Source organism: Pelmatolapia mariae, linkage group LG5, assembly GCF_036321145.2.
Source record: "Pelmatolapia mariae isolate MD_Pm_ZW linkage group LG5, Pm_UMD_F_2, whole genome shotgun sequence".
NCBI lineage: Eukaryota > Metazoa > Chordata > Actinopteri > Cichliformes > Cichlidae > Pelmatolapia > Pelmatolapia mariae.
Window position 1 is genome coordinate 20,054,125 of NC_086231.1, and position 27,342 is coordinate 20,081,466.

General features: G+C 41.7%; 2 protein-coding genes across 5 annotated transcripts; both read right to left on the reverse strand.

The window, feature by feature from the left end:
- Positions 1–47: 47 nt before the first annotated feature.
- On the reverse strand, positions 48–17,162 carry si:ch1073-335m2.2 (msx2-interacting protein). 4 transcript variants are annotated; one of them, XM_063474086.1, is made up of 15 exons: positions 16,923–17,162; positions 15,531–15,845; positions 12,724–13,197; positions 12,415–12,569; positions 11,643–11,843; positions 11,345–11,496; positions 11,131–11,256; positions 10,903–11,016; positions 10,700–10,813; positions 10,516–10,616; positions 3,121–10,327; positions 2,764–2,829; positions 2,467–2,661; positions 2,228–2,386; positions 48–1,115 (listed from the first exon to the last, which is right to left on the reverse strand). In XM_063474086.1, exons 1-15 carry the CDS (start codon positions 17,003–17,005, stop codon positions 984–986), a joined length of 9,594 nt encoding a protein of 3,197 aa, XP_063330156.1. In that variant the 5' UTR covers positions 17,006–17,162; the 3' UTR covers positions 48–983. The 4 variants fall into 4 exon arrangements, with proteins under 4 accessions (XP_063330156.1, XP_063330155.1, XP_063330158.1 ...); XM_063474085.1 differs by having other exon boundaries at positions 12,724–13,200; XM_063474088.1 differs by lacking the exons at positions 15,531–15,845; positions 16,923–17,162 and adding an exon at positions 13,924–15,517.
- Positions 17,163–19,104: 1,942 nt separating this feature from the next.
- Positions 19,105–25,362, reverse strand: fblim1 (filamin binding LIM protein 1). The gene is made up of 8 exons (XM_063473034.1): positions 25,171–25,362; positions 24,493–24,874; positions 22,823–22,983; positions 21,971–22,058; positions 21,714–21,883; positions 20,224–20,402; positions 19,938–20,058; positions 19,105–19,780 (listed from the first exon to the last, which is right to left on the reverse strand). The coding sequence occupies exons 2-8, from the start codon at positions 24,848–24,850 to the stop codon at positions 19,670–19,672; spliced, it is 1,188 nt and encodes a 395-aa protein (XP_063329104.1). The 5' UTR covers positions 24,851–24,874; positions 25,171–25,362; the 3' UTR covers positions 19,105–19,669.
- Between the last annotated feature and the right edge of the window lie 1,980 nt (positions 25,363–27,342).

Below are 27,342 nucleotides of genomic sequence, written 5' to 3' on the forward strand. Positions count from 1 at the left end.
TCAAGGCAGAGCATGGGGGGGGGAAAAAAAGATACACATCTTAGATATCCATGTTTCCTGGAGTTTATTTGAGTTACAAAATATGAAGTGCCATTAGCAGACTCCACTCACAAGAGCTTGCCAACCTTCTTCTGTTACAAGTATTTACACCCAAAAATTAAGAATCTGTCCATCTACATTTCCACACTCTGTGTTCTGGTACGTCCCAGAGTCCCAGTCTCTCTGTTAAGCTGTCCATGTTGGGTCCATGTTTTTTTTAAATTCCTTTTAAATATTTAAAATATTTACAAAGTCCCATGTTCAAAAACTCCCAAATCAAACTGTAGCTTGTTCAATGCAAAGGCAGGTGACAGAGGGGTAAACTGCTTCAGTAGTGTGAGAACATGAGCAGAGCTGGTGGAGTTAAAGGAGCTGTTAAACGAACAAAGTCTTCTACAGGGTTAATCCTCCTTCCTCTAAAGAAAAGGCCTGGGCGAGGAAGTCTGTACAGAATTATTTAAAATTACATGCTGAAATGTGTGAGGTACCTCAGCACCAGATCAAAGATCCTAATTTCTGAACCAATGAATGACAATCAATCAGGACAGATGAAAGAAACAGGCCCCTCAGAGAGTCGTTCATCAACCATCCTGACTTTTTTTTTTCTTCCTTCCTTCTTCAGAGCATCTCCGAATATTAAAATAAAACTCCAATAAATAGAAATACAGCAGAGAAATGGTCAAGTAAGACTCATTCTGGTTTGATCCATCCCTGAGTTCTTTTGAGAAGGACAAATATACCAGACAGGAGTGACAAGAGAGGGGGAAAAAACATAAAAACAAAAGAAGAAAAAAAAAAAAAGACTGATGAGGAAAGAAAAAAACAAATGTGTTGATAGGACTTATCCTACACATTCCCACTGTGTCCAGGAAAAAAAAGAAAAAATATTCCTCTGGCTTCCTGAGGCTCATCAACAAGAAGATCCATCCTCCCAGCAGTGGACGTCACACAGAGGTGATGACTATCATGAGATGTGGCGAGATGCTTGAAATCCTGTTGAGAAGGTCGGGGGCGAGCTGGGATAAGTGGCTCTCTGAAAACTCGCACGGAGGGAAAATCTGAAGCACATAGGCGGGCTGGGAAGTACAGAGACACATATCAGTTACATGGAAATACTGAGATGGGCACGACTTTTTAATATTCAAGTGTCATTCAGTAACAAAGAAGTCAAATAGTTTTTAAGATTTTCTGTCTCAAAGAGTGAGTGTGGGACTCAGTCCCCAGGTAGGCAGGGGAGTGGGCCACAAAAGTTTATTTTTTAAAATTAAATTTGTTTACAAAAATTATTCAGTCTTGTAAGGATTTCAAGATCTATTTATATCTATTTTTTAACAATCACCCTTGTTTAACAGACACTGTCATATTTGATCAAACAACAAAGAGATCCACAGGATACAATTCTTAGAGAATGAGTAAAGTCATTTAAAACTTTAATAGAAAAAAATCTATTGGACTTTTCAGCAAAATTTTGTACGAAAAAAACAAATAAAAAACCCCCACAAAAAAAAAAACAACCCCAAAATACGAAATGTTTTAGGATAGAGGGTTGCTGTAATACAATAAAAAGCCAATGATTTAAAAAAAAAAAACCCGCTACAGGGTGTCAGAATTGTGAAGTGTGTACTAGAGATGCTGCTTTATTAAAATGAAAAGAAAATCTGTGCACTTCAACTCCTTCAGGTACAATATGAGAATGGGTAATGTGCAAACGGCACCAGGTAAAGACAGTATGGCACAGGTCATGTGATCAGTCATTTCAGAGCTGTGTGGGGCAGTTTCTGTCTGATAAGGATCCCTACAATAAATATTTTTCACGGCCTGTGAAAGTCCCATGTGAGTTATGCATATACACAAATGCACTTCCAAAAAAGCCTAAACCCTTTACTATATGGTAAAGACTCCACAAGCACTTTGGCCAAATAAATTTATGCCATCAACCCTGTAGAACCAGTTCTGTGTTTAAAATGAAGCCATCAAATGGTATTGAAGATCAGAAGATTATAAGCATCAAAACCTGTTTGTTTTCTCTGTGCTGCATACTCCAGGAAAAAAAATTAGGGAAGATCAAACCAACGGCCTGATATGCAGCTGAGAAGCCCCTTCTGTGTATTTAATACACATAAACCAGCCTTTAAACTGTTGTATAAGCCACATCAGACAGACAATTATTAAAACAGTGATGACTCACCTGATTGGAACCTGGGTTGGGGATGTTGATAATACCAGCAGCCAACTTTGTCTGCAAGTAATTGATGAATGCTGCCTTAAGAGCTTGGGTCTGGTTCAGGACGTCATCTTGATCTCGTCCACAAGGCAGAGCAAGGAGGAGACAGTAGTCGGTGTCTCCCTGTGGAGAGCAAAAGGTTCATGTTATTAGCAGACAGAAACTTGCTTAAAACAGGGAAGTAAAGCAAAAAACGCACGTACAGTCATTCTTCTGGCTACACTCTCCAGTTGTGAAGCCTCCAGTCTCATCCTCTGGACAATCCTCAGCAGTGCACCTCCTTCTTGTAGGGGGAGTGATCGATGGGCCAAAGCTTTGTTGCCACAGACGAAATGCAGCTGGACTGCAGCTGTGTCGTTTTTAAGTGCAAGCAACCCTTGCCACACAATAGGGTATTTCTATTTAAATGAGGCAAAAACAAAAATAACAAATGAATGAGACGAGGCCAGCTCTTGCTCAGACCAACCACCTTGTTTAACCTGTGGGGAGATTTGCCTTACCGTGAGTAACTGCACCATATTAACAGGCTGTGTCATCTTGCCATCTTTTGCCTGGTGGTCCACAACCTACAAATTCAAGAAAACACAGTTAAGAACAACAGTACAATCCTGAAACTAATCTTCGCTTTAAAAATGTTTTCGTTTAAGGTTCAGTTTTCTTTCCTTTAGTTCTTATTTTAATTCATAATTATTCTGAAACCTGCAGTTCATGACAATGTTAAACTGCTTTCTTATATTAAATGTAAAAGCTGTGCTTTTATTGTATAAGCCAACTGCTAGTTATACACGTCCTTTGTACCAACACGGATTTGTCAATACTGATTATGTTGACTGGCATTTTAAACATCATGCACTCACCGCAGCAGGTGTGACATTCATTGGCGGCTGGGTAAGTCCAACAGCAGACGCTTCTGGCATTTGAGAATGGATTCCTCTCGGGTTTGAGTACATCCCCGGGTAGTCTGTGAATGAACCACTAGGTCCAGGTGGCATCAGCTGAACCCTCTGGGGAGATGCCATTGCTTGTCCGGATTGTCTCATTCCCATCATTCCATCCTTAGGAAGTGGAGAGTGGGGCCTCTTTGCCTCTAAAGACTTTGTTATATCCTTGTCGGACACACCTTTAGACAAAGCATGTGCTCTTGGAGATAGAGAGGTCTCCTGAATGTGTCCAGAATGAGAGTCTGCGGTTGAACGATCCCCCTGTTGATGCAAAAGAACACGCATGTCTCTCTGTGCTATGTATGTTTTGTCCAAATGGCCACTACTCCGCAAACTCCCACGAGGATCGGGCTGCAGAGTGTCCAGTTTCAGCTGTGCAGAGGATGGTCTGCCTGTCTGGTGGAAGTGTCTTGATTCTTCCTGTTCCCCCTCATGACTCCTCAAAGAACCTGGGTTTACTTTGAGAACCTTGTCTCTGCCAACAGCCTGAGGTGAGGTAGGCCGTGGCTGCATGGCACCAGACCAAGGGGAGCTGAGCGACTCACTGTGCATGCCGTAGCTCATCACAGAAAGAGGTGGAGTATTGACTCTGACATCTCCCTGGACCAGATGCCCCACTTGAATTGACTGAGTAACACAATGTGGAGACATTCGTCCCAAGCCTCCAGGCACACTATGAGGTGGCATGATAACTGACTGCTCGGGATGATGCACGCCAGCAATAAACTGTTGCATGGCAGGATGGCTAGTGGATAACATAACTGGAATACCCTTGGGTGATGAGGAACCAATGGGTGAAGACACAAATGGAGAGTGTGGGTGCCCTGACTTACGTGGGGACCGTGGTTCCTGCTTGACCCCACCGAGATGTGAAGGAGTTCTATCACTAAAACCTACGTGGTTTCCAGGTGGAGAGGGCAAATGGGGGCTTATTGCAGGGCTTACGGCAGAGGTCCAAGGCGGTTTGGTTCCATCTGTACCATGAGGATCGGCACTATCCATTTTCTTTGGATGTTTTAAAGGCATGTAATCTTGATGGTAACCTATTACCTGCTGGTTGCTTGGTGGCAGACGCTTCACTACTCCTTGAGGTCCAGATTGGTAAGCGGAATCCATCTTTTCCAAACCAGTGTTTTCTTGTTTGATTGAAGACAATCCTGACTGGTGTTTACTGGGATGCCCATGATCCGTCTGTGATGAAGGCCCTTTTTGAAGCCCTGACTGGGAATACAAATCCTGCTTGGGCATGGATACCAGTTGCTGAGATTCCATCTCACTTGGTGTTGCTGATGGGATCTGACTTATCTTTGCACTAATTCGCTGGGGTCCCTCTGTTTTTTGACCGGAATGGCTCAATACCACCACTCCTTCAGATGTATTTACTCTCAGACCTGGGCAAGATCCAGTGCTAAGAGTGGGGCTCTCAATAATGAAGCGTGTAGCACTTCCTCCTTCATCACCAGCAGGCAGCACAGGATATGACCCAGTATCATCTTTGCTGGGCCTATAAGTTGGTTTGGCTATAGGCATGTCAACAATGTTCATGTTCACCTTGTCCTCAGGCTCAGAAGGATTGCAAATACGGCTGATAACAGATGTGGCAGTGGATGCAATAACAGAGATCACAGACTTTGTCTCAGGAGTCGTTTGTGGAGGTCTAACATTAAGTGGGGCAGAATGCACTGATATTTTACTATCAGACAGTGATGACTTATTTGACACAATGGCTGTGAGCTGAGAATTACTTTCAGATAGGTTGTGATCTCGAAGGTTTGGCAGATTACTTGAAACAGAACTGCTGCCTGTCAGTGAACTAGTTTTAGGTTTCATTAAAATCTGTCTCAAGTCACTTGTGCCATGATCAATATCCTTGTTTTCAGACTCTGATGGTAAAGGCTGGTTTTCCTTGGTTGGTAATGGCATGATCGGTAAGGAAGAGGCACTGGTATCTTTAGACTGATGGCGCCAGTCTGGTGGAGAAACAGGATTTCTGCTTGTTTGAATTGGTCTGACATTTGGCTTATTAGCTCGTGGTGACAGAGAAGGGGAGTTGCACTCAGATGGCAAGTGCTGTGGCTTTGTGCATATTGGACTCTTGGACTGCGGGTAAAGAGACTTAAAATGCTGAATGTGTTCTTCTGAAGATGACTCTGTCTCTGTGTTTACATCTGTAGCTTTGACTGCTGAGGTTTCAGGTTCTGTCTTCCAAGTAGCAGGAGTAATAACTGCTGTAGTTGCTGCAGCAGCAGGTGTCTCAGAAACAACCTTTGCATCAGAAGCTGTACTATCTGCTAATGGGGCTGCCGGTTCCTCAGTTAACGAATGTCCATCTTTCAAATCCTTTCTTACTTGCTTCTGGTCTTTAGAACGTTTAGGTGTTTTAGGTCTTCCCTTGGGGCCCTTTTTGGGTGTGTTTGGGAAAGTGGGTTCCTCCTGGGCAGAAGATGTATTTGTTTCATCTTCTTTAATGTGCTGAACCAAGTCTTGAATCTCAGGTTCTGAGACTACATCTAGATTTGCTGGAGGTGCCTGGGTTATTGAATCAATAGCAGCCATCAGTTCTGACTCACTGGCAGGATTAGATGGTTTTTCTTCCTCTGGGTCACTTTTTACATTTGTATGAGGGACAGGCGGTGTTGGTTCTGTTGGAAAGGTTGGATCTGTTAATTTAGCAATGTTCTCCACAGCTTGCTCCAGTTCCAGCTCCTGTGAAATTACATTTTTTGATGTTCCCAGGAGCTCCTTTTGGTCTGAAGCTGTATTTTCATTTTCTTCATTGCTGGAGCCTCCTTTGTTAGCATTTGTGCACTTTAAAACCTGTTCACTGTGGTCACCATGTCTAAGCCTTTTTGACGAGTCTTCTGGAGTCGCAGGCTCTTCTTCTCCTAACTGAAGAAGGTCTTTCACCTCTGTTGCATGCAGTCTGATTTTGAGGTTCTTGAGGACTGGTGACTTGGAATTCCTTGCTTTTCCTCTAAGAGTTTTATCTTTTTCTGACATGGTTTTCTCTTCCAGGCTGGAGGCATCTGTCTCTTTTCCATTTGATTTGTCATCATATACCTTTTCATGGAGAGCATCTTTACCTTTGGGCAATTCTATGCCTTGTTTGACCATCTCCTCTTTCTTTTCATCAATTTTCAGTGATGGATCTTCTTTACCTGAAACTGATGACTCTTGCAAAGGCGAGGTATCTTCATACGTGAAATCATTTTCCTGACCATTATCATCAGCTGCCTCAGTTTTGTCCCCCTTCCTTGTTGATCCAGATCCTAGTGATGTGGGCATCTGATTTGATGAACCCTTTGTGTCATACGGTGGTGTTCTCCCTTTTGACATTCTTGGAATACGTTCACCACTTTCTGATTCATTTGAATCCGTGTCTTTACCATCCAGTTTAGATTTTTCTACTTTAGCAGTTGCAATATCATCACCTTGCCTGCGATTCTTGGGAGGGCGGCCACGTTTATTTGCATGTGTTGGAGTTGGTGGATCTGGTTCAGTATTTTGCTGTATGGCATCTTTGTCTGTACCACGTTTTCGGGCAGAGCGTGGCGACTCTGCAACATCCTTTCCGGAACGAACTGGTGTATCATCTTCAACTGGGGTGGCATAGACTGATTTAACGTTTCTTCGTCTTGCTCTGCTTACTGGTATGCTGTGCTCAGAGGTATCGGGATCTGATCCATGGATTGGAGATTTGCCTGTGGACCTCGACTCACCTCTCGGGGATGAGCCACGTTTCAGCTTCTCTCTGTCAATGCGCTCACTCTTGCGTGTTGCTTGTTTCTCAGTACCTGGTGCAGACGGTACAGGAACAGAAGCAACTTGTGCAAGAGACTTATACTTCTTATTTTTTATTTCTTTTGTTTTATTTTCTTTCTGAGATAAGACTGGTTCATCATTTCTTTCACTGTCAACTGGTACCTGTACTTTACCAGCTTGAGATTTTATATCACCTTCATTCTCTGATCCTAATTTACAAGTGGATGGAGTCTCTTTCTTGAATACTTCCAACTGCTCAACAAGACTAGGCTGTACTGGACTACTGGCTACAGGTACTTCTGGTTGTGTTGCCTCAGGATCCAGCTCTGGTTCAGAATTGCTAACAAGCTCATCGTGAGACTCGTGGCAAGGTTCTGTGAATGTAGGTTTTACATCCTCAATAACAATATCCAGCTTTGCCTCAGATGGAGAATGTCTATCTCTATTCGCTGAATAGTTGGATTCAGATGCTGTAATGGGTACAGGCAGAGAATCTGATGTCTGAATTGGTGGGTGCTGCATGGAAACAACATGTTCCTGATCCGTTTCTTGTTCCTTTTTGACAGACACAGGGGGACATTGATCATGGGGTGGGTTTAGTAAAACACATATGTCATCAGGTGGAGGAACGTCTTTGATCACAGTTTGAGTGACAGAAGCTGGTTCGAGTTTGGGTTCAGGAACTACATTTTCAGCAGGGGTGATTGGTTTAATTTCTGCCTCTGTGGTAGTTTCTGTTGTTTCAGGTGACTGCAGAGGTTGATGCTCTTGAACAGGAGCTTGTTCTACTTTGTTTTCATTTGTGGGTATAGTGTCTTCTTTTGCCTCCTGCAGCTGCTGAGTTTTATTTTTCTGTTGCTGTAGTCGTGTTAGTTCCAAAAAACGACTATGGAAAAGGACAACAGGCCCTGAGTCAAGTTCACCATCTCCTGCTGCTTGCTGACTGTTTTGCTCAGGTTCCTCATGCTTGCGTTCCAGGTGCTGAAGTCTTCTCGAGTCCAGCTCAAAGACAGCGCTGTGAAGGAATCGGGAGGCAAATAGCTCCCTGCGTTCTTGTTCCTCTGGCTTAGGTTCCTCTTTCCTGTCATCAAGTTTATCTTCCGATCCAATTCGAGTCTTTTTCTTTTTCATATACCAGGAAGGTGTTGGCCTTGGTGCTGCTTCCACCTTTTCAGTGTCTTTTCTGTTGCGTAAGTTTACAAAATGAGAATCGTAGTCTAAAAATGACCAGTTATCTTCTCTGGAAGATGACAGAGATTTTGCACGCTCAAGCAGAGCCTTTGTGTCAGGTGTGATAGTCTGGTCAAGTGCAAAGGAGTAGAATTTATTCTTCTCAAGCTGTGCTTGTTTAGGGTCTGAAAATCTGTCAGCTCTTGGTCTTTCAGAAAAAGGCATAGATGTGGAGGGCACAGGAGAGTGGGGTTTGGGCTCTCTGTCCTCTTCGGAGTCAGATCGTACTTCCCCAGGCTCCAAGTCATGACAAATAGCGTACTCCAAACGTTTGCGATTGTGAATGTTTTTATTTATATTTCGAGAAAAGTTCAGGTCAGGTAACAAGCCTTGTTTAATTCTGCTCTCCCATCTCTTTTGCTTCTCGTCCTCCACACTGAGTAAAGGAGTGCTTGTCTTGTTAACTTGTGTGTTATGTGTCCTTTTGACTAATAGCTCCAGATCTGAGTGAGATTTTTCATCATTTCGGCTCAACTCTTTCTGAGGAGGATCCGCAAAGTCCTCATCTGGATGATTTGAGAAATGTCCTGGAGGGGAGCTGGTGTTCCAGTCGAGATCTTCACTTTTTTGTTTAAAGCTCCTGTACACACGCTCTCTCTTTATCCCTGACTCGGAGTCAATCTGGTCTGGTTTCTTTAGTTTGTGGGACGGAAAATTATCTGTGACATCCTCAGGGGGTTTACCAACTTCATGCACGAGGCTCCGATGCTCTAAGTCCTCTGTTTCAGTTCCTTGGGGACTAGCTGGTTTGTCAGTTTTCTCAGACTCGCGCTGCTGTTGCTGCTGATGCAAACGCCTGTTTTGCTCCATCTGTTTGCGATAACTTTGAGAGGTATCAATGTCAATGTGGTCTTCTTTATTCTTGGCACTTTTGTTAATTTCAGAATTTTGACCAATTTTTACAGAAGTATGGTGGTCTGGTTCTCTTGTACTGTTTTGGTCTGCAATACCCTCTTGTGAAAATCGTCTGGAGGAAGGGTGCCCTAGATGTTGTTTGGACTCCAGTGGGTCCAAAGATCCCTCTGATTTCTCTCTTTGTACTTTAAGGTCCTCTTGACCATCTTTTGGAGTTCCACTTTTTTCATTTTTGGGTCTTGAATCTTTCCTCTGGGAATCTTTGTGTTTGTCTGTATCCATTTCTTTCAAATATGTTGTACTTGCACCAAAGTCAGAAGACTGATTACCATCCTCCTCCTCATGCCTGCTTCTCTTCTGACGAGCAGTCCTTCCTGCTCCAGAGTCACCAAACCGCCTTTTTCTTGCAGCACGGCGATCCAAATCTACTGCAGAATCTTTTCCATCAGTTTCAGACTTAACATGTTTCTTGAGTCGATTCCTTCCATCCAAGTCTGAACCATCACTTTTACTCATGTCAGATCTTTCACTTTTTACTAACAGAGTACTAGTAAGAAGGTCGCCATCCCCTTTACATTTCTGTTTTTCATGGACATCCTGGTCTGATCCTCTTCCCCTTCCAGACCCTCCATCAAAACCAGTCTCAGGCTCTGTTTCAGGTAGTGGATTTGATGGGGATTGCCCCTTTGCTTTTCTTGATTTGATCTTTTCAGCTTTGTCGCCTTTCTCTTTCCGTTTCGCACGTTTGGTTTTCTCAGTTCCAGATAAACGATCTGACTGATTGCTCTTCTCGCTCTTGGAGGGATGTTCTAGCAGGGTCTTTTCAGATTTATCAAAATGTGGTGGTGACACTGAACTCACGCTGTCACTTCGTTCAGAGGACTGGCTGTAAACTCGTCGTTCTGAGTCTCTAGGAACCCGCTCAGATGCTGAAGGTGATACTGTTGGACTAATAGGTCGCCTTGGATGGGAAGGGCTCCACCTGCTGCGATCAGCTTCAAAACGTTCTCGCTCCCTTTCTCGTTCCCTTTGAATATATGTGTACTTCCGGATGTCTTGCTCAAAGGGGTCTCTGTAATCCCTGTAGTCTCTTGGGTCTTCATGATAGCGTGGGTCAAAATGATCCCCTTGATAATGTTCAAGTTCAGGAAACCGGTCTCTGCTGCGGGCAGCATACTCTCTTCGAGTGTCCTCTGTATAGAGGCCAGGGGTTCGTATATTCTCATAGTAAGCCCTTTCTGCTGCAAATTCATGATACGGAGCTCTGCGATCCTCTCTGTAGAATTGAGGAGAGAACACAAAGTGTAAAGTAATGAATCTAAATAATTAATTTGTAATTGAAATATTGTCACTAATGGAAGAAAGATTCAAAATATCACCACTTTCACTAGCAGCAAACATTTTCTATCTGCTTAATTAAACAGAAACAACAACTGTATTCAGATAACAATACTGGTCGTTTACCGTCGTTCAGGAGGGATTTCATAGAAGTCTCTAATGTCTTGACCGGATGCCTGCATGGATCGGTAGAAAGCCATCTGACTCTCTTGACTTGCAAAATCCACCTATCATAAGTGAATAAAACACAAAAAGATTTAAAAAGGGGGCAAAAAACATTAGGATTACATTTTATTAGTTAAACTTTTACCTTTATTTTATTGCCACCAATCTTCCAACCTTTGGTCTCTCTTACAGCTGTCTGAGCAAAGTCGGTGTTGTTGTACAAGATGAGGGCCATCCCCTTCAATCTATCAAACACCACCTGCAAAAAATAAAAAAATAAAATCATATTTATGGGAGTGCTAAAATCAAAAGTATCAAATCTTAAGGAAGAGAAAAACATCACTTTACCTTAACTACATGTCCGTAGCGGCAGAAATGCCGCGTGAGGTATTGCTCTGTAATATTGGCTGATAACCCATCAAGCCAAACACATGTTGTAGGCATACTCTTTCCAAAACCGAGCTGCAAGGAAACAAGACACAAATATAGATATTATAAACACACTAATCTATAATTTTGAAAATATACACATACGCAGATGAGAAATGGTAAGATTGCTTAGTGTACAAACACTACCTTTAGTCTGTTGGCTCCCAGATACTCTCCATCCATCTTCTTTATAGCCTTGCAAACACTGGCAATATCAGAATACTGGACAAAGGCATACTGGGGAACTCCATTTACTTTCTTGATGTCAATGTCCTTGAGACAAAAAAGAGAGCAAATACAAAATGTTAAATGTAAAATATACAAACTTACTTGTGTAATTCAAAGTCAGATGGATGCTTACCACAATTTCACCAAAGCGCTGGAAAATGTCAAGAAGCTGTTGGTAACTGGTGGTCTTTTCCAGGTTCCCTATAAACAGTGTCCTTGTGGCCTTTGGATGGAATTCATCTATTCGCCCATCCAAAGGCCTGAACTCATTTTCACTTTCTGTTTCTGGAGGAAGAAACGGATTTATCATTAATATTACTCACATGCTATTTGAATTTTGGTTTAAGCCTGCAGAGGGAATTAATGTGTCTGCAAATCTGCCATATTTATCAGAAAAAACACAAATTTCTGTGACTTTTGTTGCAGCCTACCTGGTCCATTCCAGGCAGTGACTTCAATAAGCATGCCGAAAAACAGCTTTCCTTTGGAGACACTAAGGGCTTTTTCTTGATCCTCTTGCTGTCTGAAGAATACCAACCCATAGCGGTCTTCTGATGTTCCATGGATCTGCACTGAAGTCACTTTCCCATGTTTCTTGAATTCATGGAAAAGTCCATCTTTCAAACTCGTGTCTGCATTGGAAAACAGAATTACTACAACACTACTAAAAATAACAGAATTCCCAACGACCTAAAGAAGAAATGACTCCCACTTTAATCTGTTGATAGGAAGAGGCTTTCATCTGGCTCAAATTATTTTTATTTCACAGCTTAGTTTGGTTTACATGCCACGAGCATGCTAAATGTGTAATTAAAAATAAAATTATAAAACATCTGTATGTGTGGCTTCAGTTTGCAGTAAATGAAACAATAACTAATAAAGTGATCAATCTCTGTCACCACAAATCTATACAATGCCCTGCAGCAAACAGTAAAGGAAATAGTAACTTTATTTCATTAAACAACCACTCTTTACCATCAGAAACTCCCCTTTACAAGAGCCCAAAATTAAAGTTTTTAAACATGGCTACATTTAACTACCTGCAAATTTGATGAGATTCATGTTTCGGATCATGCTGCCTGTAGGAAAAGTACTATCTAATGCCACTGAGGCAATAACAAATTCAAGGATATGGCAAGGTTATTGAGCAGAGAAAAGACTTAACTTGGTCCACTGAGAGGTAGGCGAACATTAAAAACTCACCCGTTGAGCGTACTGGTAGATTTTGCACTTTAATGCCAAAGCTCCTACGGGGCTCTTCAGAGTCAAGCGCCATAGAGGACTGAGGTGGTGCGTGTGTAGCTGATGACTGAACAGAACGAGCCTGCGATCCATCACTTGAGCTGCTGTTTGAATCACTGTCAATGAAAGGGGAAAACAATTAGACACTTCTGTTTACACAAGTCTGAGTAAACAGATTATTTACAAATTGTCCAACAATACTCCCAATGCTTTGTCCATGGACAAATATTCATCCATCATTTGTAGATTAAAAAAGAAAAAAATTCCCACCTGCCACTGCCTGTGCTGCTTGTGCTGCTGACTGAATCAGAGCTTGAAGATCTGCTGTGAGATCGAGACCTCGGGCCTCTCCCAGGGGACAAAGGTGCTTTTTTAGGGGAATGAGGAGTTTTGGGGGGTTGCCCCGTGGTCCGCTGAGGGGAGGGATGCCTTGACTGTGAGGAGTGAGACGATCGACTCCGACGGTGATGGTAAGTCCGATCGACACGCCGTCCTCTGTCATCTCGGTACAGGTCACGTCGTGAAGAGTTAGTAAGAGTAAAAGGGTCTCGGATTCTAGAGTCAAAGTGTGGGTCTGACGCCTCAAAGCTTCCCCCAACAGAACTGCTGCCTGGGCCAGCAGCAGTAAACACAGAGCGATCGCGGTAATAATCGGCGTTGTAGTGACGCTGTCTGTCAAAAGTACCACTGCGGTCATGATGTCCATATGGGCTGTGATCATATGCACGTTCACGGCTTTCTGAGCTACTGTAAATTAAGAACAGGACAGACATGAAAATAAAAAGTATTAATCAGACTCTTAACAAAAAAAGGAAAAAAAGCATTTCACTTAAAAATGCACTACAGCAATAAATGGCCCAAATACTGACACTGTCTGTAAAAACTCCGAACAAAAAAAAAACAAACAGATGACATTTGTCACGCTTCTCCAAATCTAAGCCAGAACAAATCTAATAATCTATACATCTATGATGTAAATTCACAAACAGTCACAGGAAAACAAGCTGCCCACAAACTTTCAGAACTTTATTTCAGATTTAAACTGTGTTGCTCTTAGTCTCCAATTGTTTTTACTGGCACAGCAATAAACACCGAGGTTTTAGAGGTTGACTGTTCATGAATTATTATGAATATGGGGAGAAAATACAAAGCTACATAAAAAATTTCTCCCAAGTATTCAAGTGGACATTTGTTCTAATGATCTATGTGGTATGGAGAAATGCCATGCAGGGTTTGGATCAGTGCATGAACTGTAAATAACACGTCATAAAACTCAAAAAAAAAAAAAAAAGAAAAAGAAAAAGGAAAAAAAAAAACTAAGCAAATACATACATTTCATAAAATTTACTTTTTTTTCCTTTTGTAGCTTTTAAGTAATGAACTTCCCTAAAAGCAGTGCAAAACTATGATTAAACAAAGCACGAAGGAAGATTAGGAAAGAAAGTATGCAGAGGGCAGAGAAATACCAACCTTTTAGAAAAGAAGTTACCGAAACTAATCCAAATAAAATCTAGGTGGTCAGAATGTGAGAGACCTAGGCAAAAACGCTTCACGTATTCTCGCATTGCATGTTATGTTCATGTACTGAGCACCAGGCCAGTAGATTGTTGACGTATAATCCACAGTTAGGCTTATTTAATTCTCTTCACTGGATGGAAAAAAGGAAGAAAAAAAAAATACACAGAAATGGACCTTTATGAGCATTGCAACATGTAGAAAAAAAAATCATAGGAACATAAAACCTCAATAAATAAATATGGAATAAAAATTTTTTTTAAAAAAAGATGATGAGCTTCAGGGTAATCGGCAGATTCCAGGCTGACTACTCGGTAAGTTGGAGCCTGAGAGAAAAAATACATCCAATGGGATCGGTCTCGTTTCGCAGTAATTTTTTAAAAGTTTTATAGTGGCAGGGGAAAAAAAAATATTCCATGGGTTAATGTTAAGTTATTTAACATCACGCAGGTTAGTAGACTCCAGACACGTATCAGAGTAAATAAAATCCTCCTGGACTGGTGGGCCGGATACAACTCCATAATCAGTGGATGTCATCTTTGTTTAGTGTCATGTTACTTAAAAAATGTCTTCAGCTTCCTCTAAGATACTCGGAGGGCTTTTTCCTGATTGAGGTCTCAAACTGCTACATCCATACTTGAGTAATCCAAATGAATGGCAGCTACACCTATCCACATCAGTACATCCAGCACAGGGTATCATATTGCGTACATCCAGGGGGTTACATCCCAACTATCCACTCTTCATGTCTTCATGGCAAAAGCAAGCATAGCTCCACAAACGTTGTTGGTGGCCAGGTGGTTGGATCCTCTGCGTTCTTGTGAAATCTTCTCGTGCAGCGTCCATATGCGGGACAAAACCTGTTTTTGATTAAGTTAATCTCATCCTAACATGACAGTGATACCTTGGAACTACACCAGTCTTTCTTCTTATGTGTAATGACTGTAAGGTTTCTTCCATCCACTCGGCCAAAAGTTAAATCCAGAACAGGCTGTATCCACAAGTGCAAAGCGCAAAAAAGAAAAAGAAAAAGTAATGAACAGTCCAGCAATTAGTCGTTGCCTTGAGGAAAAAAGTGATATCCCACGATGGAAGATTTCTTCAAGTGAGTGTATACCTATATAGATACTTCCAAAAAACGTGTATCCATCATAATAGTGATGTACTTCCAGCTTCAAGTGATTCCAGATATTTTTTTTAATTAAAGATAGATTCCATGTTGATTATAAAAAAATATCCGCAAGCTCCCCAAGGTAGACTCCCACAAAATGTAATAAATCCACAACTCACCAGGATATTCCACACAGATGTAATATCCACATCAGATGTCAAACTCTCAATATATAGTTACCTTACCAAATGATAATGTGTAGTTAATTTACTTAGATCCAATGGGCAAGGCGAGTCAAATAGGATGAAAAGTGGAACGATCCCTAGATTACCTTTGTGTAACCCCTTGAGGCTTCAATCCCTTACGGATACCCCCCACTATGTGTTTAGGTTTAACACCTGTGTGATACCTAGATTTCCCTGGATTCGAAGGGGACGCCGTGTCCACTTACCCATCTATTCTCCGTTCATAACGTCCCTCTCTGGAGTGAAGGGACACAGGTGGCCCAAACACTGGACCAACCGTTCCCCTAGAGAATCCTGTAACATCTCGACTGCTCGAGGGAGAGCTGTCTTCCAGGCCCCGAACAGCACTTGGGACTGACCCGGGTTCATTGTAGTCAGTCCGAAGGTCTCTGTCCCCCATCTTGTTGACAGCATTGTGAGCCTTCTGTGCACTTTTGATATCCACAAAATCCACAAAGGCTGCAACACCCCCCTCTGAACCGCGCTTTCGCAGAACTTTAACACTCTCCACACGGCCATACCTGAAATGCAGACAAAGAGGAAATTACGTATACACCGGCCAAGAATAGAGAATGTGCCAGTTTTTAATCAGCAAGCTTGCAAATGGCACTGACTTTGAAGGCAGGACATTATGATAACGAACCAAAGGCCACAAATCAGAGGTGAACTCTCTGAACTTAAAAGTGCTAGCAACTGATTATACTGGATGATCACATTTGGGAATACTTGGATAAAGAGGAAGTTCTAAGCAGTGAAGTATTGATGACATTTCTACAGGACGTAGGATATGTAAAAACGCACCATGTTTAAACAGCAGACCACTACCAGGGGTGTGCAGCAATAAATCCCATTAGCAGGAATGTTTGTTTTCCAACTACTTAAGTAGTGTTTACGCCGCGTAGCAAGAGATTAGACACCTAGTGTTAGCTACAAAGCTGCAAATAACTCTAATGAACCCCGGAAGGCAGTTTGTGGTGTTGGTTTGTTTTACATTTAAGCACTAAAGGATAGGAAAACCTGGTTTACAGTTTACAATTTCACAAATTAACCCCAACAACACTGACTAACTTAGCTTAGTTTAAGCAGCTACACTTATGGGACCGGGCGTGAGGCAGCTCTCGTAAATTTCCTTCGATTAGCAATCGGTATATAATACTCTGACGACCAGATAAACAACAGAGTGTGAGGTTTTTTCCAGTGGCTAAACTAACCGAAAGCATTTAATGCTACTCTGTGGTTAACGATAGCTGCCGTTAGGCTTGTACACATCGTGAAAACGTCTCGACTTCCCACAAAATGGTTGGTTGGGTGGAAGCTTGGTGGCTAGCGAATCCAGCTAATTGCTCCTTGGCGTTCACAAAAGTTCGAGGGATGTTATAAATCGTTCACCTTGAGGCCCGAGCGGCTCTGCTTCACATATATGACTTCAATTTCCATCACCACGCTGCCAATAATGTGCATTCAACACACGAGAAATAGCAATACTAGTAAAACGTAAAATGCTAACATTAGCTGTGTTAGCATTGATAGCAGCCGCCTACCCTTCGTAATGTTAGTGAGACAGCTAGCGCGCGCTGTTTGGAAAACACGTAACCTACCGTTTAAAATGCTCCACGATTTTCTCCTCTCGAACGTGTTCGGGTAAATTTCCCACCCAGAGGTGTCTGGTTTCCCGAACCATCTTGCGCTACTCTTTCCCCCTCCACACACATATGATCTCGCACGTTTCTAATCCCTGCCGGTCGGAGGTCCGCCTGAACAAAATGAACGACCCGGGCCCGATGGCCCTGCTAAACGTTTAGCTTTAGCTGCTGCGTCCTCGATCTGTCTTGCGTGGACGCGCATCAACCTCGCTCTGGATGATTTTGGTTGCGAGACGCGCGTCCCCGCGATCCCTGTGAAGCAGACGGCAGGCAGCGGACGATTTTCTCCCAGGGATTAATTAAAACAGCGAAAAGTCGAATTTTTAATCACTTTGACGCGTTTATTTAAAATTTTGTAACAGTTGCTGAATTGTTGAATTGAGTCAGCTGACTTGTTAAACGAATTCTGTAATAACTACTATGTGAAATAGAAAGTCACTAGTTTCATTCTTTGCAGCGCTCTATCGCTCTGCCAAATCGACAGATAAAGGCAGTGAAAAAATACAGTCTGCTTTACAATGCAACTCCTTGTGAGTCCCATGCAGTCAGTGTTTTTCCAATTATTATTGGAGTGTTTAGTGAAAACAAGGGCAACGCTAAAAATAAATTAATCTATTATATCTTATCTTAATCAAACTACTGTTTTGACCGTAAAAGGCCCAGAGGGTGCCAACAGAGGAAGTACTGCATGAGGAAGTCAGGACTGGCAGAGGAATATGCGAGGATGGTCCTGGACATGTATGAAGACAGCGGGACAGTGTGCTGTAGGAGTGACAGATGGGTTCAAAGTGGAGGTGGGATTATATCAGGGGTCTGCTCTTCTGGTTTGCTGTGGTAATGGAGAGGTTTGGTAGGAGTCTCAGTGGACTATGATGTTTGCAGACAACATTGTGATCCGTAGTGAGAGCAGGTAGCAGGCGGCAGAGAGCCTGGAGAGGTGGAGGTATGCTCTGGTGTCAAACAGATTGAGATCCCCTAGCTCATCTCTGTTCAAAAGTGGACTAAAAGGACTAAAAGGACTTAACATCAAGCCTTTTTATGGGAAAAATGATACAGAATGTTAAAACGGAGTTAAATGGTTAATCATGCTTAATTCTAATCAAATTCTAATCAAGAATAAATCCTTCTGGAAGGAGGTACTCACAATAAACTCTAAGTAGTCACTGCACATTGCTGATCCATGTGCAATATCCACATTAAGTGGAATATCCCCCTAAAGTGCAAAGTGCAACAGCTAAAATACCTCTAATTTACCTCTTTCGTGTCATGTCTGTCTATTCCTCCACGTACCCGTACCACTGTTAAAGCTGCTATTCTTTATTTATGATAGTGTAGAACATATTCTTTTTATTCTTTTGTTGTATGACTGTAGTATGACTGTTTATTTGTCTGTATAAGCCAAGTTCAGCTGTACTTCAAATTTCATTTGATTCAAATGAATTGGAAGACTTTGTATGGAGGACTGCTTCTTTATTGAATTATATCAACAGAAATAAGTGTGCCAGTGGCCAGAGTGTGCCCATTCTCCTCTCTCATTCCTCCCAAGATCAATATTAGAAATCAGCATTAGCTCAAAGTACATTAATTAGTAGTATAAGTAGTATAATTCAAGTGATTTGATTATTATTATTTGATTCATATTTTTGCTTTGCTCCTGCTAAACTGCTTTAATAAAATATCCTGCATTCAAAAAGTCTAAATTGTGGAAGTTCCATTTTTAACCTTTTGTGAAACAGTAAAGGTAAACATTGTGTAAAAATATTGCACCTAGTTAAGGGTTCTTACAGGTTTCTCTAGCCTTAAAGCTTAAGAGGTCCTTGAGGTCTATTTTCCAGCCACTTGTGGCAGATGACTGCCCTCTCTGAGCCTGTTTCTGCTGGAAGTTTCTTCCTGTTAAAAGGGTGTTTTTCCTTCCCACCATCACCATCACATCTGATTGTTAGGCTTTTCTCTCTAATATTGTACAGGCATTATCTTACAATAAAAAGCACATTGAGGCAACTGTTGCTGTTATTTTGAGCTGTTGTTGATACCTGCAACATATTGTAGCCCCTGATTAAAAAATGAAGAAAGTGAAGTGATAAACAGAAACAAAAATAACAAATATGTTTTTCATAAAACAATTTAATACATGTGTACGAGATATGAATTACAGCAAGGTTTTTTTGAGATAGTGACTATAAATAAAGCAATTTCACTGGAATCCAAATGAGACTTTGATACTATGCCGGATAACTTTGTTTTATCAAGGCAGAAGACAGTGTTAAAAACAGTCTGCTTGACGATTACTTCTTACTTGTTAGTGGTTTGTCTGCTTGGTTTGATGATGTAGATGCAGTTTGAAGGTGAATAGAGATAAAAATATATTAGATTACTTTTCTATCCTTTTTTTCAAGTTAAAGTTGATTGTTTATATGTTTGTATAATGACTGAGAAACAGCATACTGACTGGGGTTCCATTTATTCTCATACATTTTTTGTAAAGTGAGTTGCAGGAATATAATTGTTGCTTTTGTAGATTGTATTAAGTGCAAAATGATGAAAAAGAAGAAGATAATCTTCAGAAAGCATGATATACTGTAAAAATATAGTTTTTCTCTAGTGAAGGAAGCATTTAAGGCATTTGCACATTCATTCTAAAGGCACAAGCACAGTCTCCCATCTCTTTTTTCAGTTTTTTCTTGGTTGCTGTTCACGTGGGATTAGTGCTGACCAGAAGCCAGGTTCAGGTGGCAGGGCTTGCAAAGCATCTTCCCATCTAAAGGATAACAGCCATGCTCGTTCGGTTCAGGAGACAGTTGGATGGCGCAGACCTGCACACAATATGAAAAAACTTATTGCTGGTACTGAAATAATATCTGTCTCTGTGTTTGTATCCTTGTGAATGTGTCTGTGTAGTGAAATGTTTCAGAATCAGAATCAGAATACTTTATTAATCCCTAGGGAAATGATGACACACAAAACACCAACCTCACATCTGTAGCAGTTCTCATGGTAGGAACGCCCCAGACATTCAACTGTATAGCTGTCGGTACCATCTTCTTGTGGAATGATAAGCTGGTTACAGGCACTACACTTTGGAGCGTATTTCCTTTACAATGTTAGATGAAAAAGAGAAGTTTATTACACTTGTAGACAAAGGGGTGGTTTATAATGCGACAAAAGCATTGTAATAACATGTCAAATCAAGTGGAACACAACTGTATATATTGATCCTTTACCTAAACCCTTCAAATAGTTTTTTCCCCCTTCATACCTGTAATAGTCTTGAAGGCAGTAAACTTCTCCAACTTCTCCCTGGGCAAAAGCTTGCTCTCCAATTTGCCTCTTACATGTTGTGCAGGTGAAACAAGAAAGATGGTATGCTCGCTCGAGTGCGCGGATTATGTGATCTGTGATAGCCTCCCCACATGCCCAGCAGAGCTCCAAACTGGCCTAAGACATGGAGAAAGATACATCGTTAATTACTGTAAAAATTTACGTTTTAATCTGCTTTTTTTTTTTTGCATTGGGTCTGTTTCTGAAAATGTTTGAGGCATCAAATAGTGCAAGCTTACCAAGCTTGGTTGTTTTTATGAAAACATGAACCTGGACATAGATCTAGTTATTTGTCTTCTCTCAGACCCCCCCTGCCCTCTGCACATTTTACTCGCCACATGTGATCATTTCAAGTGCTTGAGCATTTATTTACATGTTGTAAGTATGAAAATCCCATCTGATCTGAATTGTTGGTCCAATTTGGGGCTCACGATGAGGGGCCACACAGATATCCGTTTGCATGTTTCGTGGCTTTTTTATTGCTCTTCAGTCTGTTGTAACACATCACGATGACAGATTTATCCAGCATTTTATGGGATTTTATGAAAATCTGGAGCCATTTTTGTTTGAAAGAAACTTTGATTTAACTTGACTTTCACAGACTTCCTGGATTCCCTCTCTTACCCACTGTTCTAAGGCAACAGGTGTATCATTATGCATGCGCAGTAACTCTGCTGGTTGATTAGAGAATCAGTGGTCTCAAGCTGACTGGAGAGGAAATAGAGCAGGGAAATGGTTGCTTCAGCAATGAAGAACTTGCAAATAATTTGTCTTCACTTAAAGTTTTAATGAATGTAGTGGAGAAAGACATTCTACTTGAATGGGGCGGCTGTGTCCAGCAGGTAGAGCAGGTTGTCTACTAACTGTAGGGTGGTGGTGGTTTGATCCCCGGCTCCTGATGCATTCATCAGAGTGTGAATGTTAGACAGAGAGCACTCAGGCTTAGAAAAAAATGGGTGTGTGTGTGAATGGGTGAATGAGGCTTGTAGTATAAAGAGTAGAAAGGCGCTGTATAAGAACCATTTAGCAGTCCTGTGAAACATTACATTGAGCTTAAAATATGCATGCACAAATGTAAAAAAACAACAACAAAAAAACATGGCTATGAGCTTTTTTTTTAACCACCTGAGACCCTGTGTCCTCATATGGGGACACATTTTGGGCTTTCTGCACCTTATGCTTCATTCTGCTCAGTATTTCAACACTTCAAAAATGTTCAGAAGCGGTGACATTGCTGTAAAATAAACCAGTTTTTAAAAAATCCTTTCTGTTCAACGGTGACGTTTAGTTTTTCTACTCATCAGGTCCAGCTAATCTCAAAAAGCTAGAAGAAACACAAAAAATTAAACCCAAAGAAGAGCTCAGGTTTCAGGAGGTTAAAGTTTGCATGTATATTCACAGCTTGGTTAACATGCTGCATTGCGCTACCTGGTAACAGTCTTCGCAGAGCGGGATCCCGGCCTTGTTGTAGTACTGTTTACCAGCCAGGGGAATGTGACAAGATCTACACTGGAAGCAGCCATCATGGTAAGTCCTGTTTAAGGCCTCTATCGCAGGTTCAGAAGGAGCCACTGGCTTTCGACAGAAGCCGCACAGATCTGGATTGTTCACACACACAAAGTCAAACCAGGTTATAATAATGTGGCACGCAGAGTGGCAAAATGTATAAAAAGAGATCAGGTTACCTTTGCTCTCTTTGTCTTGGCTGTTTTGGTGGATCCTGTGGATTTGATCATCTGAGCTTAACCCACTAGATGGTGTTCTTGCTTTCACCTTAAATGTAAAGCACATTATTAAACTGACAAGTTGAGTTTGGCCTACAGAGGCGAACTGCATAATTTAGCAGCGCTTGATTTTGAACACATATGGGAGTTGTTTAAAAGTGGCTCTGAATGTGACAGGCGTAAGAAACATCAGCGTCATCCACAGCACATCATCAGAACCAAGCCACACAAACATTTTAATTTCACTGTGGTTTTAAGGTTTGGTTTTAATACTTCAAACATTTCAGTTCTACTGATTTTAACAGATTATTTCTAACCCTTTTCACCAGTCACATAAAGACTTTACCTTCTTTCGTGTAAAGACTTGCTGGTGATTCAAAGATGAGTTGTTGAGTTTAAGCGTTTTTAAAGGGAAACCTTTCAGCCTTTATTCAGTCAGTAAAATTCTCAGAAACTGGAGAGGAAGAAAATAATTTAGCAGCCCCCCCCCCCAACTGATCTTTGTCTACACAGACATGGAGCAATAAAGTTTTTGTTTATTTACGGGAGCAGTTTGGAAGTTGGTGATTTTGTGAAAGCAAGTGTGCACACTTCTTTATGTTTTGGTGATGGCGCTTTACAGCCACTGTGAAAGGCTTGTGGAAAAGCTGTGGAAAGCTAATCCTTCATTGCAGACAAAATAAATACTCGTGTGTTTAAAATAATTGAAGGCATTTTTTTTAAAGGAAATTTGGCATCACGTTTTTGAAGCTGCAAACTGAAAGATTTTAAATGTCATTTGTTATAGTGACACTGTAAGATAAGTCTGCATACCTCTGGGTTGTAAACTGGCTGCTGGCCTGGGGTCACGGGGTGGGGGAAAGACTCTTGGGCTGGAGGAGGTGGTGGAAGTGCTGATTCTTCAGAGAGCAACTCTCCCGGACGTAGAGGCGGTGCATGAGAGGGAGGGGGAGGAGGAGGAGGGGGGGAAAGCTCTGTTTGGCATGAGAACACAATTTTAGATGTTTTGTAGCAGCATAGACAGCTGATTTAAAAAAACAGACTAATGACAAATTAGATGAAAAAACTGAATGTTTAATCACATGTAGTGAGGGGATCTGATGCACTGTGCTGACATAGTTTTGATCTACTTGTCCTTTCAGAGTACATGTTTTAAAATCGAGACCCTCATGGCCCTTCACTGATTTTATTCTGGATCACTCATCACTTTAAATTCCCCATGCATTTTGGCCCTCCTGGTTGATACTGCAGTCTGCACAGTGACTTTTTGTTTACTGGTTCAGGTGTTACATATTTGAGAGAAGATATGTAGGACATGCATTTTACCTCAAGTTCAAGCGTATCTGTATAGTGTATATTTCCAGCACCTGATGTCAGTTTGACACTCTTGCTTTAGTAACCTGGGTCTAACGATAAAATATTTGTGTCCTGATGGGAGTTGTCTCTTCCAGGAAAAAACTGTCCTTATCCACGGGGCAGGAGGGTGTAAAACATGGTTTGATGAATCATGGTTTATGGCCTACACGTTCACCTTATGTCATCCCAATTTCATATCTCCATGAGAACCACCATCATAAAAAAGAAATAGATACAAATAGGGAACATCTTTTAGGAGAATCTGTTTATCCCTTCAGTAGAAGTCAAAGACTTGGAGGATCAATGCCAAGGATAGCTGCAGCTGTTCTGGGGCCTCATAGTGACTGAAACCCTTACCAAAACACATGGGCTCAGTTTCCCAGACATGAATTAAGCCTAGAAACTTTTCTGAGGAGATCCTCATTGATTTTTTTTTCTTTAAGTCTAGGACAAGGCTCAATCCCTGTCTGGGAAACTGGCTGGTAATGTTAGCTGTTCCTTTAATTTGTCACCTGTCTCACCTGTCTATACACATACACATGGTGACAGCCTGCTCTGTGTGTGTGTGTGTGTGTGTGTGTGTGTGTGTGTCAAAAAAAAACTAAGCACAATACAAAGCAGAGAATCACTTTACACCCACATGAGTGAGTTTCCGTAGATTTACCATGACCTTCCTAAAATAATCTCGCCTCACAATGAACAAATTAAAAATGTTTATAATCCTTGCAGCTGGATTGAGGGTTTAGCTTGTTGCCTCTTCTTCCTTTTAATGTGTTTTCTGTACACACAGAAAGTAATGCAGTCAGAGGCTGCTGTTTTTTCAACTTCATACTCGAAGATAGAGTTCATCTTACTCATCGTCTTCAGCCTGAACTTTCACTGACTCCAGTGATAGAAAGTTAGAGTTAATTTAAGAAAACCTTTTTGGCTCTCTTAAAAGTCTTTTAGATGTATAAAATCAATATTTTACATTTTGGGATCAGATATTTTGAAATGCAGGTCAGGAAATACATAAATTATCATTTTGATCTGGGGAGGATCCAATAAAGGGCCTTGCAGGGCCATTTTCTAATATTTTATAGATAGTCTATTTAACTATGGAAAAAAATCAAATATATAATAAATACCTGATGAACTCCTCTGGTCATTTTTTTCTTGAAGCTGTGTTTTGCCTGGTTCACGTTTGGGGGGATTGTGGCTCTGTGGGCCTGAAACCAGGGCCGAGGACCCCACATTAGTCAAGCCTTTGCTCTTTAGGCCGCCATAAGACTCTGACGGAGGTGACTTGTCCTCTCTGCTGTGCCTGAGGGCAGGTATGCTGTCACCTGGGCTGACTCTTACAGCAGGATGCAGTTTCTCTCTAGCCGGGGCACTGTGGGCTTGAAGGGTGGGCTGCTGCTGTGGGGTCACGGTGGCTCGGTGAGGAGAAGCCAGAGTGATGAAGACAGAAGAAACCACCCTTTTTGGTGGAGCTGCTGATGCCATGACTGTACAAAAGTCTCACGCAGCCTGAAAGGAAGACAGAAGAATAAACTCATGACTGCTTGCGACAGAGAGAAACACAGCATAAACCACAGACTCAGTTTGTAATATCAAGCAACACTAAACTACAAGAACTCATACTGAAGACAAAACAGACATTTATTTCCTATCATGTTGATCTAATTTAATCTAGGTATAGTTGCACAGCTGTATTCACCCGCTTACAGCTCTCATTAACCATAATGAATGGTACTAGAGTCAGAAAGCACAAATGTGAATCATCTGTATGCTGTAAAACCACTCACACTGGCTGTGTCACATACCTGGAAGAAAATGCACTTTCTCTTTGCTTCTTTCTTCTTTCCCTTTCTGTATCTCCCAAATCTCTGGTTTATTTTCCCTCCTATGAACTGCCTCAGAGAGAAGACTTTACTCCGGTAGAGAGGGGCTGCTATCTGCAGAAGGCCACTCCTTTTCCTTCTGTACCTCCCTCCGTCAGTCGACCCCTCCTCCTCCTTCTCTGGCTGAATGACAACACCGCCTCCCGCCCGACCGTAAAAGGTGAACAGTTAATCTCGGACAAAGTGCAGTAAAAGACATGACACATTCATCTACTATGAAAACTTGGCAGGCTGCACACACACACACACACACACACACACACAGACAAGAGTGCATGAACGTAGACACACACCCACACTGAGTTATGCAACATGTGTGCACTCATACCAAAATCACACAGCCTTTTTTTTCTGTTTTTTTTTAACAAATGCAATACACAGTGCCATAAAGTTCCTCGTAAGGTTTTTACTCAGAAGCAAGCAGGCAGGCAGAGACACACACACACCTACACACACACAAGCAAACTCCCAGTTCTTTATCTCTCTGCATGCCAGCAGGATGTGACTGTACCTGCCTTTTCCAGCAAATTTCTATCTCAAACTGCCCTCTTTTTCTCCCCTGTGCAGTTCTCCCTCATTGTTCTGTCAGCTTTATTTTCCCTACCTCCCTGGTTGAGTCTGCCTCCCTTTTTTCTTCTCCCTCTTTCCTTCGTCCCTTCCCCCACAACATTATATCACTTAAGCCCTGACTCTCTATCAGTGTCTCATGGCACTGCTTCCATTTGGGACGGACAGAGCAGAAAACACTGTCCGATAATAGGTGCTGGACTTCATCGGGAGCTTTTGTGTTCAGCTTTCCAGGACCAGCGGCATTACGGTGCAGTGAATCAGGGCATTGTGCAAGAGGAGATGTTGGTATATTAGGAGAAGGGGGGCGGGGGGGTACAGAGTGATGTCTGTTGGAGCTATGAAGAAGTGCTTTGTTGTGTTTGCTGTTCGCCATCACAGTCAGTCTTAGTAATATCAGATGTGCTGATCAGCAAATATTATGATTACTCTCTTGAGCCAAAGCGTGTCAGGTCCCTCCTAAAAGTCAAACAGGAAGATGGAGCAAGAGACCGAGCGCTGAATAAAACTTTCCTGATTGATATGGGTCAGCCTGGAAGAAGAGAGGGAGAGGGAGGAATGTGCAGAGAGGGTTAACAGGAGATGGCGATGCGGAGAGTGATGGGGGTCTCTGTTGTTCCAGCTCTGTGGAAAGGAATGCTGCAGTGATGTCACGGCTGCAGGAGGGAGCATGCCTACTGATGACACAATCCCCAGACCTCCACGCTCCGCCTTCCAACAGCCCAAATCCTCATTAGACCCTCTGAACCATCTCGTTGCTTTCAGCAGCTTGACTTTTCAATTTAATCACCAACACCGCAGTGTCATTTTTATGTTTATGTGATTTTAGAGGGGTGGATTTTGCAGAACAGCAACAAAAGCTGAAAAGAATGAAAGGAAGTCAAAGGAACAGGAAGAAACATACAGATGGGAAAAAACAATTGCATGCTCTAAAAAATACACTTTACACGCACACTGACTTTGTAAGTGTTAAGGCAGAAAAGTCAAGCTTTTACTCAGTAAAGATTACTTTCATTAAATCTAAATAATGTTATGGGAGAGACAAAAAACGAAGCAGGAGACGGCAGCATAATCGGGCTGTTAGTCCTGAAGGGTAAAACTTCAAAACGACTGATTCCTACAGTATTCACATTAATCCAGTTGGATATAGTTTTCTATCACCACCTCCTATGTGTCTTCTTCTCTCTCTCTCTTTCTCTCCTTTGACAACTCTAGTTTGCGATGTAGGATTGTTTTGTTTCCAGATTTTTAAAAATCACTCCAGATTAACAGAACTCTGATCTGACGTTTGTGTTTGCAGTGCTCGTTTAACTTTCTGAGGCCTAAGTCATAACTGACAGTGATCCTAACCCTATGGAATCAATATGTTGGCCCGAGACTCAGCAAAAGTCTTGGTTCACCCCCAGTTTCTTCATATTTTGCTTCCAAGGAACTAGACTTTTATTTTTAGTGGTCTTGAGCAATGTCTCACCAGGATTTCTGAAAGTATTTCAAAGCTTTTCTTTGGACATTGGCTGCTTTTTCACT